Raw genomic sequence first — 19,095 nt, forward strand, 5'->3', positions numbered from 1 at the left:
ATATCAACTCGATGCGTGCAAACACACCTATTCAGCACTCGCACATATCAACTCGATGCGTGCAAAACACATCTATAAAACACTCGCACCTACATACAAACTCGATGCGTGCAAAACACATCTATAAAACACTCGCACCTACATACAAACTCGATGCGTGCAAAACACATCTATAAAACACTCGCACCTACATACAAACTCGATGCGTGCAAAACACATCTATAAAACACTCGCACCTACATACAAACTCGATGCGTGCAAAACACATCTATAAAACACTCGCACCTACATACAAACTCGATGCGTGCAAAACACATCTATAAAACACTCGCACCTACATACAAACTCGATGCGTGCAAAACACATCTATAAAACACTCGCACCTACATACAAACTCGATGCGTGCAAAACACATCTATAAAACACTCGCACCTACATATCAACTCGATGCGTGCAAACACACCTATTCAGCACTCGCACATATCAACTCGATGCGTGCAAAACACATCTATAAAACACTCGCACCTACATACAAACTCGATGCGTGCAAAACACATCTATAAAACACTCGCACCTACATACAAACTCGATGCGTGCAAAACACATCTATAAAACACTCGCACCTACATACAAACTCGATGCGTGCAAAACACATCTATAAAACACTCGCACCTACATACAAACTCGATGCGTGCAAAACACATCTATAAAACACTCGCACCTACATACAAACTCGATGCGTGCAAAACACATCTATAAAACACTCGCACCTACATACAAACTCGATGCGTGCAAAACACATCTATAAAACACTCGCACCTACATACAAACTCGATGCGTGCAAAACACATCTATAAAACACTCGCACCTACATACAAACTCGATGCGTGCAAAACACATCTATAAAACACTCGCACCTACATATCAACTCGATGCGTGCAAAACACATCTATAAAACACTCGCACCTACATATCAACTCGATGCGTGCAAACACACCTATTCAGCACTCGCACATATCAACTCGATGCGTGCAAACACACCTATTCAGCACTCGCACATACATATCAACTCGATGCGTGCAAAACACATCTATAAAACACTCGCACCTACATACAAACTCGATTCGTGCAAACACACCTATTCAGCACTCGCACATATCAACTCATGTTCATAGCTCTTAAAAGCGCTCTCTACGTGCAAGGTTAAGATAGGCTAGGCTTCATCGTTATCGGGAAACCCGGCCCAGAACAGATAGCCTAAACAACAGAACAGAACAGAAAATAATAATATAAATATAATATAGGCTAAATAAAAAACATAAAATAGGGATACAATAAATAACTATATATTTTTTATACTTAAATAATTAACAAATTACGACGACAAAAATAAAACACTGAATCAAATTCTTACGTATAGATGTTTCTGAAAACTTAAGGATTTTTTCTTCATAAAACGAGTTGGACATCATCACACAAATGTCTGCGTATGGACCAGTTAAATCAGAACACTAAAATTCGCCTGTAGAGAATAAGGATGTCACAACAAATATTAGCCACACACATGGGTTTAACTGATTTTTTTAGTTTTTGATTTGCGTAGAATGCTAATTTTGTAGAACTTGAGAAATAGATAAAGATAAAATAAAAAATGGGAAATGGAAAAAATTAAATACAGAAAAAAGAAAGTGTGCTTTAACAAATAAAATAAATTCTTTAAACACCGTTTTTTCTTAGGGTTTCAAGGACTTTAGAGTATTTAAAGGACTCGTTTCCTAAACAAAATAAATAAAGGACAAAAATAAATGTATATTCTGCTATTCCTTTATGCTAATACTTGTTATTAACCTGGGTTACACACCTCCCAGCAGTTTATGCACGCACCAAGCAGAAATGACATAAGCCCATATATCTTTACAGACAGCCAAGTATAAAACACAAATGCAGTTAGAACCCACAAACATTCATCAACAATTCACCTGCTTAGTAGGCCTTAGTAGGCTTCAATAAGTGAATTGAACAAACGAGTTACCCTCACAAGAGTTGCAGGCGATGATTGTTGCTACTGAACCGTCTAAGTACTGTGTCCTTCACTCGCTTGTGCATTTGCGTGTCAAGTCTTTCTCGAATGCAAGCTGCACTAACCTGATCTTTCTCTTGTGTAGCATTGTGAGTCTGTGCTCCAACTTGAAAAACTGTTCTTCAACTTGAAATGGATTTTGCGCGTGCGCTGCACATCAAATGTAACAAGTTTACTCGGTGACCAAGAAGCATTCACCATGACGAAGCCTAGTGACGTGCCATGAAAAACCAAAATTATGCATTTTCCCAATTTTTTTTATTTTATTTTATTTAAGTTACAGTATGAACATTTAATATAAAAACAATAACTAAAAGGGATATTTTTTTGGGGCCACGCCATGGCCTGTAGGAGGAGCATCAATGACCGCTAGGGGGGCCCTCGAATGCCCCACCACAGCGCCGTTGCTGGAGAACAGCCAGAGGATACGAGGCTCCCGATGGATTCAGCCTCGTAAATATAAAACTATTACTGCATTTGTGATCGTAGGACAGACAAAAAAAAACTTGCGTTTGAATTAGGGGTTCACCGAATATTCGGCCACCAAACATTTTCGGGTGAAAATGGTCCGAAAGACTTTTATCACAGAAACAATACGGATGAAATGTTGTGATGACGCAAAGAGTAAGAGAAACTGCGACCTGCACGTGCTTGTCTGAAGCGACAAGTCTGCGGTGTGGACGTATTTCAGTAAATCTCGTATATACTCTTATAGTGTTCACTCCAAACGCTGTAATTCGCGCTATTCGCATGTAGTTGGACTCTTGAACACTTCGAGTTTACTCGTGTAACCGAGCGTTTATGTGGGTTCGCCTGAAACTTGTGGTGCATAAAATAAGAAAACGGATGCTTTCTTCTGGTACATAACTCTTCGCCTTTATTAAGAGATCGCACATGTAATAACATTGCACTTTAGTTCCAAGTGCGCATTCCCACTCCCCAACTACGGCGAGCCCCGAGGGGAATACGGTATTGCACCCACACACTTACTACAATGCGATTGGACTCAGTATTCCAAAATAAGAACACTCAAATAAAATCTGTTACATATGTCCCCCCCTCCAGAATAAACGTCCTCGTTTATATTCCAGAACAACAAAGCATAAAAACATACATGGCCTACAGAAAAAAAATAACTCAATGCACATTTTATAAGTAGTACACATTACATGAACCAAACACAGCAGTGCAACATGACACCATGAGAATGATAAGGCACCTTTTTTTTTATAACTGAAACAAACAAAAAAAACATTTCAAACAGTGCTCAACATAGAACAAATCCTGAATATGAGCACTCACAATGAGCATAACGTTAACCTTAGTACATAACAAAGTCCCTGAAATGGCCAGGAGGTTTTAACATCCTCCCAGTCCTACCTACATAAGCATCTGACCTCTTTAATGAACAGAGGTCATCAGGGGAAACCCTCAGGTCTCTCTGAGGAGACACACACTCAAGTCCATCTGATGTTCCAGCCTCCAGGGAGGAGGACATTGGCAGAGAATTGGGCATGTTAGAAAAAGTCTGTTTTTGCGGCAGCGAAGGAACAGGCAAAGTATAAGGCCGCAGCCTATTATAATGCACTATCTGCGCTCGCTCCTCAGAGTCCAAAGAATTGACAATCTGATACGTTAGTCCCAGTTCACCACATGAATCCATAACTTTCACAATCTTGTACGGTCCCTTCCAATGGGTTGCCAGTTTCATGCGACTTTCCACAGGATTGTTCAGCCACACCATAGCACCCACAGCATACGGCTGGTGACGCACTCCTTCGTCATGGTACATTTTCTGACGGAAATGAGCTGCCTCACTATGCATGGTGCACCGCTAAAGGCCGAGTCCAGCTTTTTCAGTAATGAAGCAACAAAGTCAGCATGAGATACCATCATCTGCGAGTCCAGAGCATGTGTAGGTAACAGAACATCAGCTGGGACACGTGCCTCCTGACCGTGAGTCAAAAAGTATGGTGTGAAATGAGTGCTGGAGTGGGGTGATGTGTTATAAGCAAATGCAACATGTTACACATACTCATCCCATTCTCCACCATGGGTCAGAAGTGTCTTAGCCAACTGATCAATCAGTGTCCGATTGAACCTCTCAACCATACCATCCGATTTTGGGTTGTAGGGAGTGGTACGTGTTTTGTTGATTTTCATCAAGTTACAAAGGATCTGGATCACCTGCGCCTCAAACTGACGACCTTGGTCTGAATGCAAAGTCTCTGGAACACCGTGAATAAGAACATAGTCCTCAAACAGGCAGTGTGCTACAGTCTGTGTGGTCTGATTCGGCAATGCATACAAATTGACAAATTTAGTAAAGTAGTCCTCCACAACCAGCCCATAACGATTACCTTTGGAGGTTGTAGGCAGCTCTAAAATGTCCATAGCCACCCTCTCAAATGGCCGCACAGTTTGGGAACCGCCCATAGGTGCTCGATGGGACTGAACTGGACCACGACGAGTCTGGCATACCTTGTATTGCTCACACCACGTTCTAATGTCCCTGTACATAGAAGGCCAGTAGCTGAAATTTCTTGCCCGCTCCCATACACGTTCAGCTGGGAGATATGTGCAGAGGCTGGGGCCCCATGCAACTGCAGGTCAGAAATCATCGCAGAAGGAACAACAATTTGGATCCTGGGCTCACCCGTAAGAGAACAGATGACAGAGCGACACAAGAGTCCATCAATGATAGTGAGACGACTGAACTCAGTCCAAAGTTTTCTTAAGCACTGAGAGGCTCCTTTTATCTGTCCCCTTGCTGGTCTTTGCAAAAGCTCCACCCATCTCAACACCGTTCTGATGTCAGGATCGGCCTGCTGCAAAGCCCTAATGTCAGATGTGGTGAAAGACAGGGATTCTAGAGCAAGCATGCAATCAGAAATGTCTGGTGAGTTTGCCATTGTCACTCCCTTAGGAGGATCAACACTATCAGAGGAACACATGGACAGTAAGTACATTGTTGATTTGAACTCACCACATTAACTTTCACCACCGCTTCACCACCAGATTCAACTGCACCCCAGTCGAGTGTTACAGGGCGCCGTGAAAGGGCGTCTGCATTCTTATGCTGATTTCCCTCCTTGTGCACGATGACCCAATTCAGTGGATCAAGCTCCATAATCCATCTCCCTCTTCTTCCTGTCGGGTCATCTTCAATAGACATACGCCGCAGAGCTAACAGGGGTCAGTGGTCTGTGATAATAGTGAAAGAAGCAAGTCCGATGTAGTGTCGGAACTCTCTCACAGCCCACACAATGGCCCACAGCTCCCGATCAAAAGTAGACCAATGCCTCTGTGTGCCATTCACTGCCCGGCTGGCATATGCGACCACATGTTCGATGCCGTCCCTATCCTGGGCCAGCACTGCACCGACGGCCACATTGGATGCATCAGTGAAGATTTTGAACGGCAAATGAAAGTCGGGCAGTATCACTACAGGCTCAGATGACAACAAAATTTTCAGGAAGTTCAATGACTTGTCACATTCAGGAGTCCACACAAAGGGAACATTCTTCCCAACAAGTTGGTTCAATGGAGCTGCGTGCTTAGAGAAGTCTCTGACAAAACGTCTGTCATAGGAACATAGTCCCACAAATGCCCTGACCTCTGATGGAGATTGGGGAACTGGCCAATTTAAAACCTTCTCTGTGTTGAATGCCAGTGTCATCCACAGAATAAAACTCACCCAGGTGCAAACCCTTTTCAGTGAAATGTGCTGTCCAGTAGGGTTCAAGACCCGAGCTTTTGTCAGTCCATCGTGAACAGTGGTTACTGTGTGAGCCACCACTAAGCTTGAAGAATCTGCCACATTAGGTTCCAAATAGCCATCAAAGTCGGTAGACCACTGAGTCACATAAGGGGAGGATACCCTAACTGGCACAACTGGCAGTAAGGTCATTGTGGTCGCCAGGGACACATTGCAGCAAAGTGGAACAAAGTCTTTGTTAGTGAGGAGAGGAACTGAGATGTCCCATAGTTGTAACTTAGCCCGGCTGAGTTCTAATGAGGCGTGATTTTTGGCGTGACAGACTGTGTGGTTTCTCTCAACACATGAAAAACATGCTGCCATGATTCAGTCCTCAGCTGAAATGTTATTGTCATGGTGCCCAGCGTATCCAAAATCTGTCCATTCACGGCTCGAGCCGCCACATAATCCTTTTTCAGAGGGCGAAATGCGAAGTGCTGGAATTGACATGCGATAATCTGCACTAATGAGCGACACACTGGAACCAGAATCGACTAACATTTGAACCTCCACGCCTTCAATTACTCCTCTCACATAAGACACGAGCAGGTCTGTGTTGGTGTTTGTGACTTCATCAGAGTCTTTGGAAATTTAATTACTGGTAGGAGTGTTGTCAATGCGAGGGCCCATGGAGAACATAGCTGGCGTTTGGGCCTCAACATCAGCTATATTCCGTTTCCCGGCCCACTACGTCGTTACCCTGTGCCAGGAGACATAAAACGTATGCCAGGCTTCCTTGAGTCATTCCGATAGCTATACTGTCGCCGCGGGCTGGGACTAGGGCTGCGTCTTGAAGAAAACTGCACAGAGTACGAGTCCTTGGAATCACGATAATCTGTGCCCGATTTATACCTGTCACTGTGTTGGTATGATTGTCTGTTTGGTGAACGGCCTCTCCGTGCATGGTCAAAGACACGTGACTAGCATCCACAGCCACCACAGCGGCACCGACACGTTCCATTAGACAGCGAGTCACACTCCTCCTTTGTTCTAGAGCACACTTTGGTTTTCAATATTTGGTTCTCCTCTCCTAAACGTCTCATTTCCATTCTCATCTCTTTCATTTCTTCTGCTAATTTATCTACTGCTCTTTAAAGTCCATCATTATCCTTTTCAAAGCGAACAGCAGCCATTGCTCCTTCCTCACGAACACTGTGAGCAGCATTAACAGCCATATAATCAGGCTTTATCGACTCTCTAGCATTTTCGCACCAACCTGCAATTGTGACGGCTTCCTCTAAATCCGTAGCTCCTTGTTCCTGACATTTGGTTCTGAGAACCGGGTCTAGACCAGCCAGGAAACGACGAAATTTTTCTTCCTTTTGAGCATTGTCACCATATTCAGGAAAAGCTTCGTCAACCAACCTGCTGATCTCAGCCACATAAACCTCCAAACTTTCCCACGGAGCTCGAGGGCGGGCCGAAAGGATGGTTCTGAAGCCCTCCATAAACTGTTTTCGTCTGAATGCCTCTTTCAGTTTCTCTTTAGCAGCTGTGTAATCCGCCTGAACGGCACCAGGAAGGCTGTCCCACAGCAGAGACGCTGCGTTGCTCAGACGTGTCGGTAGAATTCTCGCCAACTCATACTTGTATGAAACACTGTTATCATCCTCCGTGAGTGCTCTGACTGCGACCTCGAACTGACGCGCCCAGCATAGAAAACTCTGCCTCTCATCACCGGAGAACGGCGGGGGCAGTTCAATCCGAATGTGTCTGCTGCTTTTGTCACCATCCCGTCTCGGGTGGAAATCATACTCCTCTTTGCACCACATCCTTAAAGCTTTGACCACGTGCACCTCACTTTCTAAAACTTTTGGAGCTAAACTAACTAGTTAAACACCTGTCGCGCCACTTTTACTCAAATAAAACAAAACAAAAACACAGCTGCCACCAATGTAACCGAGCGTTTATGTGGGTTCGCCTGAAACTTGTTGAGCATAAAATAAGAAAACGGATGCTTTCTTCTGGTACATAACTCTTCGCCTTTATTAAGAGATCGCACATGTAATAACATCGCACTTTAGTTCCAAGTGCGCATGCCATCTCCCCAACTACGGCGAGCCCCGAGGGGAAAACGGTATTGCACCCACACACTTACAACAATGCGATTGGACTCAGTATTCCAAAATAAGAACACTCAAATAAAATCTGTTACACTCGCATCATTCGCGCGTGAAATTCGCTTCATACAGATGCGAATTCGAGTCATGGGAGGGGCTTCTGCCGCACGCTTACGGCCCTACTAGAGCAGGCTCCTGATTGGTTAATGCGGCGTGAATTTTCGCCAAAGTTCAGATTTTTCAATTGCGCGAATCACATGAACACTCAATTCGCGAGATTCGCGTCAATCGCATCGCAAGTAGGTCAATGCGATCCGGGCCGCGATGTATGCGGAGAACCCACATGCAGACAGAGAAGAAAGGTCCTGGCTGCAGGACGGGGCGGTGCTAAACATGGGGGAGGAGCTAGATGTGGAGCGCCGCCCTCAACACACCCCATTGGTTAGCAGGCGGTGTTATCTTTAAGTGCGGCCTTCATGTGTCGCTCTGCCCATAACTCTTCACATTGGTTTCAAGGAAATGACGTTGAAACCAGGAACTGAGGTTAAAAACATTGTTCTTCGACTTAGTGTGGTGAAGGACTGCGCCTCCGAAGGATCTGATGGACCCAGACACGGTGCCGAACGAGTCTATATGTCTATCTTCAACCTTCCATAGCACATAATGCGCAGCTACGCTCTCAACAAAATCAATGAGCCGCCTGGCAGAAGCCACTCGCATGACGCGAAATTCACGTGCAAATTAAATACACTAGCTCAAATGTCAGGCAGATGACAAGCTCAACCGCTCAACAGCTAGATGGTTATCTGTCTGAAGTCCCCATCCTCAGAAGTGCTGTACATAATGAGTAGGGTGAAGTTAAACATTTAAGTTTGAATTTTATACTGTGCATTGTTGCAATGTGCTAAATAAATATTAGCATAATTTGTAATTGATGTATTCTTTGAAACTTTAATATTAATTTATGCAATTGCAATGCCTTGAGTTTAGTAAAGTTAGTACAAGGTCATAGCCATAAATGCCATGGTACTAATAATTGGCTTAATTTATTTAGTTGTTTCGGTTTTCGGCCTTGGTTTCCTCTTTTTCGGTTTCGGCCAAGAATTTTTATTTCAGTGCATCCCTTTGAATAGTCCGATGCAAATTCTTTCATAATGAAAACGTTCTTACAGGCTGCGAGTGAGAAGCGGCAGACTGTCCTTACAAACTTGGATTCGCTCCACTTTTTAGAAACAGCCATTGAGCACAACCAGGAGTTCATGTGCTGCACACACTCAGATTTTGAAGTTGTGCTGTTTTGGAACAGTGTTGAAAATAAAACTTAACCACAGATTTATAATTGAGTCCTCGTTTGGGGATGAAGGGGTTAACACCAGGACTTTAATACAAAACACAAAACAAACACCCACAATGGGGAGAAAACACTATCCAAAACTAAAATACAAAATTGAAAACAAATACTTCCCACATGGGGGGCAAAAACAAACTACTAGGAAAACAAACAAGGAACTTGAACTATACATACAAGATACAGGAACTAGGAACACTACATACAGCGCAGGGAACATGTACAACGAACCAGCACAAGACAAATAGACAAGACTGCATTAAATAGGGAGACTAACAAAGGAGATAACGATGGGCATGTGTGGGTAATGAGACACAGGAGGAAAGCTATACTAGGAACGAGAGGGGCGGGGCCAAATGACGAGACTGGAGAGAACGCATATTATGTCCTGATTGACAATAATATGTTTCTCTCCACATAAAACACGTGGGTCTGTCATGATTCTGCCCCTAGACCAGAAAATCAAGACAAGAGCAGGCAGAATCATGACAACAACACTACAGCAGGAACAGACACGCTTTCTTTCTTATACTTTTATATTTTGGGCGTGTTCTTCAACGCTTCTCACCAACTGATGTAGAAATGTAGAAATGTGGGGGTGTGTTTAAAGGAGGCGTTTTAGGCAGGTTTGGATGAGCATCTGCTTTTAAATAAAACAAAATCCTGTCATATGATTTTAATCATCACATGTTTTGACAATCACAAGACACTTATAACGCAAGGTTTTTGTGTTTGTGTTTTTATGACATTCCTACATCCCAAACACCCCCAACCAACCCATGAACATGAATATAGAAGATGATCATATAAGAATCAGTACATGTGTGACTATCAGAGAGATGATCTTACTTCAGTGTGTCCAGTTTACAGTGAGGATTCTCCAGTACAGTAGAGATCAGGTTCACTTCTGAATCTCCTACAATATTATTAGACAGATCCAGATGTCTCAGGTGTGAGGGGTTTGATCTCAGAGCTGAAGTCAGAGCAACACAACCTTCATATGTGATCTTACACCTCCACAACCTGTAGAGAACAACAACACACACTTCAGTCTCTCAGTTCAGCAGGAATGTCATGAATGAAACACATATTACACTGAATAACATTCATCATCATGTTAAATCTTGATCATTAAAATGCTGTTCTCACGCTCTCACACCACACATCTGTTTTCTTACACAGGACCGTACGCTCCATTGTTTCTATAGTGTGAAATCTAATGTGTGTAATAATTGTGTAAAAGCTGAAGTGTATTTTAATGCTGCAAACATTTGATAACGTCTCAGTGGTCTAACAGCCCCTCAATGTCAAAATAAGTGAGGTGACCAATCAAATGAAAGAAGACGAGAGTTAGTGTTTACAGAGCCGAGCGCTTCTTTAAATAAAGTTTTTCATGTGCAGATGATCTGATGAGCTCAGAATATAAATACAACAAGTAAAGTTTCATGTTAAGCGTGTGTGAATGTCCCACATTAAACTGTTTCCTTATAATGGACTTCAATGGAGGAGAAAACACTTAACGTGACATTATTGACTTTATCTGTGGAATAAAAACTCCTTCTTTTGACAGCAGCTTGTGTTTATTACAACAAACATTTGACAGAAATGTCGTTTTTTTCTGGTCGTTGTTTGGGTAGTGAAGCGCTTTTCACATTAAGTGTTTTAGAAAGTCTCAATAAACTGTGTGGCTTTGAAAGTTTCTTTATTGTTTGTGTTAATCTATTAAAATGTTAATTGTATTTGCAAATACTTTAATGCATCATTAACAATAAATTCTAGAAGAGAAACTCTTTTACTTTATTTGTCTGTTTCTTTATTTCTGTCGTTCTTTTCTTTATGGCAAGATCTCTCATGTCTGATCTGTGCTCATCATTTAAAGGGTTCCTATTGGACGGCTTAAATGAACATTATTGTGTATTTGGTGTTATATTGTGTTTATGTGGTTTACTGTTAAAAAAAAAAATCACAGTTTTCACATTTCATTGCATTACTGTTGCTTCTCTGTGTCTTTCTGAAACGCCTCAATTCTTAAAGTTCTGATCGTTGTGAAAGCGCTGTGTACTCTGATTGGCCAGCTACACAGTGTGTTGTGATTGGCCAGCTGCCCAGTGTGTTGTGATTGGCCAGCTGCCCAGTGTGTTGTGATTGGCCAGCTGCCCAGTGTGTTGTGATTGACTGAGCTGCCCAGTGTGTTGTGATTGGCCAGCTGCCCAGTGTGTTGTGATTGGCCGAATACCTCAAGCATGTGACAGATATATATTTTTATGTGTAGCATCACTCTGCAGGGAGAACAGCCAGAGGATACGAGGCTCCCGATGGATTCAGACTCGTAAATATAAAACTATTTCTGCATTTGTGATCGTAGGACCGACAAAAAAAACTTACGTTTGTTAAAATCTGATGCAAATTCTTTCATAATGAAAACGTTCTTACAGGCTGCGAGTGAGAAGCGTCAGACTGTCCTTACAAACTTGGATTCGCTTCACTTTTTAGAAACAGCCGTTGAGCACAACCAGGTGTTCATGTGCGGCACACACTCAGATTTTGAAGTTGTGATGTTTTGGAACAGTGTTGTAAATAAAACTTAACCACAGATTTATAATTGAGTCCTCGTTTGGAAAACCAACTAAGATATTAATTTGTGATGAAACACACAGCGTCTCCACAACATGGCGACAGCAACAACACTACAGCAGGAACAGACACGCCTTCTTTCTTACACGTATATATTTTGGGGGTGTGTTCTTCAACGCTTCACCAACTGATGTAGAAATGTGGGGGTGTGTTTAAAGGAGGCGTTTTAGGCAGGTTTGGATCAGCATCCGCTTTTAAATAAAACTAAATCCTGTCATATGATTTTAATCATCACATGTTTTAACAATCACAAGACACTAATAACGCAAGGTTTTTGTGTTTGTGTTTCTATGACATTCCTAGATCCCAAACACCCCCAACCAACCCCTGAACATGAATATAGAAGATGATCATGTAAGAATCAGTACATGTGTGACTATCAGAGAGATGATCTTACTTCAGTGTGTCCAGTTTACAGTGAGGATTCTCCAGTACAGTAGAGATCAGCTTCACTCCTGAATCTCCTACATTATTAACAGACAGATCCAGATGTCTCAGGTGTGAGGGGTTTGATCTCAGAGCTGAAGTCAGAGCAACACAACCTTCATCTGTGATCTTACACCAACTCAACCTGTAGAGATAAATGACAAACATTGGTGATAAACATGAAATGAAAAAGAGAAAATTAAACAATAATGAAAATCAGTTTCTAATTTTGTGTTTCCTCATATAAACATGTGAGTGTAATAAGTGTAATATTGTTGTTGTGTTTGTTGTTAAACGCAGATGTTTGATGTTTAAACTAAACCTTTGATAACACAAACACTACATCAACACCATCAAACTGTGATGTGACATCTTTACAATGATCGGATTATAATTCACACATCAGATCAATACACATCAACTCTCTAAAGTTATGAAATGATCTGATGTGACGACACAACACCTGTTGTTTTATCAGAGAAATGAGAAAATGTTACTTTTTTTGTAATGTTATACTTTTGTATTTTTGTTCTTTAAGTAGTTTGGTTAAGACCCTGTTGTGATGTATTGGAGTCACGGGCAGTAACAACAGGAACATTTAGGGAGCGCTACTGCCTGGAGGTAACTGGGTGTATAAACACTGACACCATAGAATAAGGGAGTGTTTGTTGGGATCTGAAAGGTGCTGCACAAGAGGTGGATGGACAAGAGAAGGTGATTGCTTATTAGAAATGTTTTATTACTGAACTCGGACAAAACTGAAGTGTTACTTATTGGACCGAAAACCGCCCTACGTAATAACCAAGAATACTGCTTAACTATTGATGGATGTTCCATAAAACCCTCATCTTCAGCTAAGAATCTTGGCTTTTTATCCGATAGTACTCTGTCATTTGAGAACCAGGTCGCCAACACCTGTAAAACTGCGTTTTTTCATCTTAAAAATATATATAAATTACGTCATATGCTGTCACCATCAGATGCAGAGAAGCTAATTCATGCCTTTATGACATCAAGACTAGATTACTGTAATGCACTATTAGGTGGTTGCCCTGCAGGCCTATTACAAAAACTCCAACTGGTCCAAAATGCGGCAGCTCGAGTTCTTACACGTACAATAAAGTATGAGCATATTAGCCCGGTTCTGTCAACCTTGCACTTATTACCTATAAAGCATCGCATAAACTTTAAAATCTTGCTTATTACCTATAAAGCCTTGCATGGTTTAGCTCCTCACTACTTGAGAGAACTTCTCTTGTATTACAGTCCATCACGTGCACTACGCTCTCAGGTGTCAGGTCAGTTGGTAATACCTAGAATTTCAAAATCAAGTGCAGGCGGCAGATCCTTTTCTTATCTAGCGCCTAAACTTTGGAACAGTCTTCCCTGCAATGTCCGGGAGGCAGACACACTCTGTCAGTTTAAATCTAGACTAAAGACGCATCTGTTTAATCTTGCATACACTACACTACCATAATATATATATTCCAAATGTTACCCCGAGCTTCTTTCTGGCATGGGTAGAAAACCCTTGAGCTTTAAAAGTATGCACAAGGGGACAAGGTTTTCCAAAAATATAAGAGTTTATTCAAAGCATCAGAGTTTACCAAGACAAACAGGTAAATTCTCCCGTAGAAGACCAAACATGTAACAAATGTTTTCCTCCCCCCCCTCTCAATAGATCTAATTTACCTTCGGCCAAACCCAGATACAATTGCGGCCTAAACACAGGACCACTCAAGACCCAAAAAAACTCATATGCAAAATCCCAAACTCATAATACCCTTCAAATAAACACAAACAAAATAATACCTGCCAAAAACAATATCACACCAAACCACGCACAAGAGAGTAGTCCACGTCTGGTGGACGTCAATGTAATATGGAGCGTGTTCTAATGGCCAAAAGAATGAGAGACTGGGAAGGGACGTAAACACACAAATACAGTAGACAAAAAAATGAAATCATCTTGCTAGTCAGTCCCCTACACCACAATCATAGCCCACAGCTAGATTGGAAACATGCGGCACGCACGTACAGGGACAGACCAGCGAAGGGAAAACCTAACCGAAACAAAAACAGGAGGAACAGCGAACAACTCCACCTACTACAAAGAAACACAGAAATACACTTTATAATTCAATAACAATACAAATATTTCCTTTAATCATATTACCCCTTAAAATCCTTTCAACCCTATGTAAAATAGTTTAAATTACCTGCAACACTGTCATCAACACTGGACCAATTTCCTTGGTGAAAACACACAGCATTACCGACGGTCTATGCCACACTTATCTATATTAAAAACACATTACCTTAATTGCCATATGTCGCCAACACTGTTAAAATCTCAATCCATACACATACCCGCTCTCTCCAACGGTGTCCGCAACGAATAGCAAAATATCCCAGCAATGTTCACATCTGCAGTAAACAAGATTCGTGCTTTCAAAGGCTTTGTGGTCATAAAAACACAAAGCAACATTCACTTCGCCTACCTGCTTCGGGCCCTAAACCATGCGCAAATGTCCTCGAGAGTATACCAAAAAGGCTTCCACACACTTAAGATCCAAACAAAGGGACCGGACCTCATATTTTGGCATCCTCTCAAGTGCCTGCTTATAAACCCCCCCACCATGTGCTTGGCCACGCCCTACAAGCAAAAGGAGCTAGCTCCCCATGCTACACAAAGATCTAGGCTGCGTTAGATCAACCGGAACCAGGAACACTTCCAATAACAACTGATGCATTTATAGCATCAAAGAGTGCAGAACAGTCCTCTACTCTCAGCCAGTCTTGTCTCATTGTTCCAAGGTTACTAGAGCGGGCAGGACGCAGTCCAAGGTTACTGGAGCGGGCAGGGCGCAATCCATACCCAGTCCTGACAAATGCTTTGATAATAAAGCTGGACGAAGGACGTGGCGACTCTACAAAACTTCAGTCGCTATTAGATTATTAATGATAATCTTAAATCTAACTTTTTTTATTTTGCCTTGTTGTGCAAGCACTGTTGAGCTTGTACAGAGGCTGCAGTTTTTGCCAGAGGGGAACTGGAATCCCCTGGTTAGGCCTGGTTTCCCTCTGAGGTTTTTTTTGTCCTCCAATGGAGTTTTGGGTTCCTCGCCACCGTTTGCATACTGTTTTGCACTGTTTGCCTGGCCAGGGGGGCTGCTAGAGTTTAATAGTCTTTTTTAATTAACACTGTATATAGGAATTTATAATGTGTCTGATATTTGACCTGTGTTTTGACTTTCATAACCTTTTATGTTTTACTTATAGTCAATGTTTTCTTGTACAGCTGCTTTGTAACAATGAAAATTTTAAAAAGCGCTATATAAATAAAGCTGACTTGACTTGATTTATGCATCTAGATTACTGAGAGGGGCTGAGAGATCATATTCCGCATCAGAGAAAGAATGTTTAGCAGCAGTCTGGGCTGTGGAACAGTGGCATCATTATCTTGAGGGCAGAGCATTTGAAGTAATCACTGACCATGCTTCTTTGGTTTGGCTTTTCCAGTACCCAAAGCCTTCGTCTAGGTTGGAAAGATGGACTATCAGACTTCAAGGCTATCACTTCGTAGTACGTTATAGAAAAGGACAATGTAATGTGGTTGCTGATGTTTTGTCAAGGAGATATCTAGCTGAACCAAGAGCCATGCTGATGCACACACCTGCAAAACATGTTCTTAATTCGATCACTTGTGAACTGCCAATGGACCGGTCTCAGATTGCTGCGGAGCAGAAGAAAGATTCAGAGTGCCAAGAAATCATGGTAAGAGCCAAAAAACAAAATACCACTGATCTTATGAGAACTCACTATGTCTTGAAAAATGATATTTTATTCAGGGGTGTACCAGTCTCCAAAGGAGGTCGAAAGTTCCAAATGATTGTACCTGCTGACTTGAAGTAAGAGTTTAACTTATGCCCATGACAGCCCCCTCAGTGGACATTTATGCAAGTTTAAAACTCTAATGAGACTCGTAGAATTTCCATATTGGCCTTCCATGCATACTGACGTATGGCAACACTGCAAACAGTGTGAAAAATGTCAGCAGTATAAGCCTACAAACTTAAAGCCAGCCGGAGGTCTCCAAAGTGTGCCCATTGTGGAGCCCGGATACATGCTTGGCATGGACATTATGGGACCATTCTCACGGAGTACTCGTCAAAATGAATATCTTCTAGTGGTGGTAGACTACTTCTCTAAATGGGTAGAGGTCTTCCCCATGATATCTGCCAAATCTACCATCTACTCATCGAAGAGATATTTACAAGGTGGGGAACTCCAGCCTTTATTTTTTCAGATAGATGCCCTCAATTCACCTCCAACCTCCTGCAAGCAGTGGCAGGTAACCCAAAAACTCACAACTGCTTATCATCCACAATCAGACTTGACTGAACAAAATAACCGTAATCTAAAAACCATGATCGCATCCTAATAATCACCGCACTTGGGATCAGTGGATCTGTGAATTTAGGTTTGCTATGAATACTGCATGGCATGAAAGCACCGGATTTTCACCCGCTGAAGTGGCCCTGGGACGTCAATTAAAAGGACCATTACAAAGAGCTCTACAGAGTCCACCAGATCCAGATCAACCAAGCTACAGTACCATTGATCGCCAGAAACTACTGTACAAAACTGTAAGAGAAAATGTTGAGAAAGCACAAACTAAACAGAGAAATATTACAACCTCAAGAGCAGAACTCAAGACTTTGACTAGAGGGTGATCTAGTTTGGGTGCGTACTCGTCCTTTATCTAGTGCAGATGATGGTTTCATGGCTTAAATTGCACCAAAATGGCGAGGTCCAGTTTAAGAAATTGAAAGGCTAGGTCCAGTAAATTACAAGGTGACAATGTTATCTGACCCTACACAGATTGACAGATATCATACCCAAAACTTAGAAATTTACCATATGTCAAATTTTTTACACCAAAGGGAGGGGAACAGACAAAATGTTACTTGTTTTGTAATGTTATACTTTTTGTATTTTTGTTCTTTAAGTATTTGATTAAGACCCTGTTGTGATGCATTGGAGTCACGGGCAATAAAAACAGGAACAGTTAAAGAGCGCTACTGCCTGGAGGTAACTGGGTGTATAAACACCAGAGGCGGACAGAGTACACAGGTTCATTACTTGAGTAAAAGTACAGATACCCCTTGCTAAATTTTACTCAAGTACAAGTAAAAGTACTACAGTCAGATGTGTACTTAAGTAAAAGTACTGAAGTACATGTTTTTAAAAGTACTTGAGTATCAAGAGTACAAGAGTACATTTTCTAAATATTGCATTACTACTGCCACAGTGCTTACATTTATGTACAGAAACGTCCTGGAGTTATGAAAAATGTTAACGTTAATACCTTGGAGAATGTTAAAGGAATTTAAAGTAAAATAAAGTAATTTTAATCTTTTTACAATGCTTTATTCTTTTCACCTCTGCTAGAGTTTTAATGGATTTTTTGCACCCACATTTGAACCGAACAGTTTTAAACAACACACCGCATACTCAAGAACATCAAAGCAAATACTCGGCTTACATTAATGAGTAATATTAGAAAATACAATTCAGCTAACAATTGAGTGTACATGTGAGTTTCTCTGTTTTTTCATCAATCAGTGGTTGCGTTTCATCAAAACCTACGGTATGGCGAAATTTCCTCAGACCATACAAAAACGAACCACAATGAAACCAAATGATACCACATATATGTAACCACAAAACTTAAAGTAGTAAAAAATAACCCAGCCAGATGTTGTCATAACCACCACCAACGACTACGTTAATCGACTATGAGACTAAAATATAAACCAACCATTGATCAGATTCAGCAAACAAGATTAAATATAAAACATGTCTTACCTTGTCGCAGGGTTGTTAAGCCTTGATTCTTTTCATTTTTAAGCTAATCCTGGCATAGCTAGTGGCAAATCGCAAAATACATAATAGCCTAAACTGCGACTGCAATACAAAGTCTTTCCGTACAATATATTTTTTTAATTTTTCACAGATAGCGTTGTACATTATGAATGAAATACAATAACAATAGTGTAAATTATTCGATTTATTAAAATTATTAAATGGATGCCAACTAATTGGGAAAATAAAGACCATCCCCACTACCCATACCTCACACTTGATTCCAAAACCACTGTTAGGCATTTTGTAGACAGTTTCTTTGTTTTATTGAAAATAAATGCCTGTATATGATCTTAAATGTGGAAAATGCAGACAAACGAGTTTAGCCAAAAAGAGCTTCGAACAAACATTACGATGATGTCACGTCAAAACTACATATCTTCGGTCTTACCGACTATACGTCAATGACGCTATGTGAATTAACGGTGTTTATACATTCTCAAATACACATGCTTCCGACGCCTATGCTACATGTACACATCAGTGTAAAGTAGTTTAATTATCTTTAATGAGTCTCATTATGCACACGTACTTTGTTTCAACAATGTTTTCTGAACGCTATAGGGCCATACACAAACGCCGCCCCTGAAATCAATAAACCTAAAACAGCAAAGAAGGCGATATAGCAATGTTCTGACACACCTCTGAACCTGACCGTGTTATACACGCAGCATAGAGCAAAGAAGAGAAAATAATAATGATTAAAGAAAATCAGCTGACCGGTCGCGATGTTTTCAAGTTCATTTCATGTTATATTTACCATTTTATATGACGCTATTGGCTACTCTTCCCTTACCTTTATTCTTTATTCATATAAAAATACCCCCAAATCGCATGAAAATACACACAAAACACATATTCT

At 41.3% G+C, this 19,095-nt stretch overlaps 2 protein-coding genes and 1 long non-coding RNA gene across 4 annotated transcripts in view; 1 reads left to right on the forward strand and 2 right to left on the reverse strand.

The window, feature by feature from the left end:
* Window positions 1–19,095, forward strand: part of LOC306908485 (uncharacterized protein) — a 236,329-nt gene that overhangs the window by 93,491 nt on the left and 123,743 nt on the right. The window lies entirely within an intron of this gene.
* Window positions 1–19,095, reverse strand: part of LOC306908490 (NACHT, LRR and PYD domains-containing protein 3-like) — a 92,462-nt gene that overhangs the window by 66,085 nt on the left and 7,282 nt on the right. The window contains exons 9-10 of one of the 2 annotated variants that reach the window (XM_079481407.1): window positions 12,277–12,450; window positions 10,095–10,268 (exon numbers count right to left, since the gene is read on the reverse strand). The exons of the other annotated variant lie outside the window; for it this stretch is intronic. Of the exons in view, the coding sequence (XP_079337533.1) occupies window positions 10,095–10,268; window positions 12,277–12,450 (348 nt within the window). The remainder of the gene's footprint in view (window positions 1–10,094; window positions 10,269–12,276; window positions 12,451–19,095) is intronic. 2 annotated transcript variants of the gene reach the window in all.
* LOC306908507 lies at window positions 13,797–14,939 on the reverse strand. Its single transcript, XR_013788018.1, has 4 exons — window positions 14,807–14,939; window positions 14,676–14,732; window positions 14,525–14,603; window positions 13,797–14,412 (listed from the first exon to the last, which is right to left on the reverse strand). It is a non-coding gene; the product is annotated as an uncharacterized lncRNA (long non-coding RNA).

Source organism: Barbatula barbatula (genome assembly GCF_947034865.1).
Source record: "Barbatula barbatula genome assembly, chromosome: 19".
Taxonomy (NCBI): domain Eukaryota; kingdom Metazoa; phylum Chordata; class Actinopteri; order Cypriniformes; family Nemacheilidae; genus Barbatula; species Barbatula barbatula.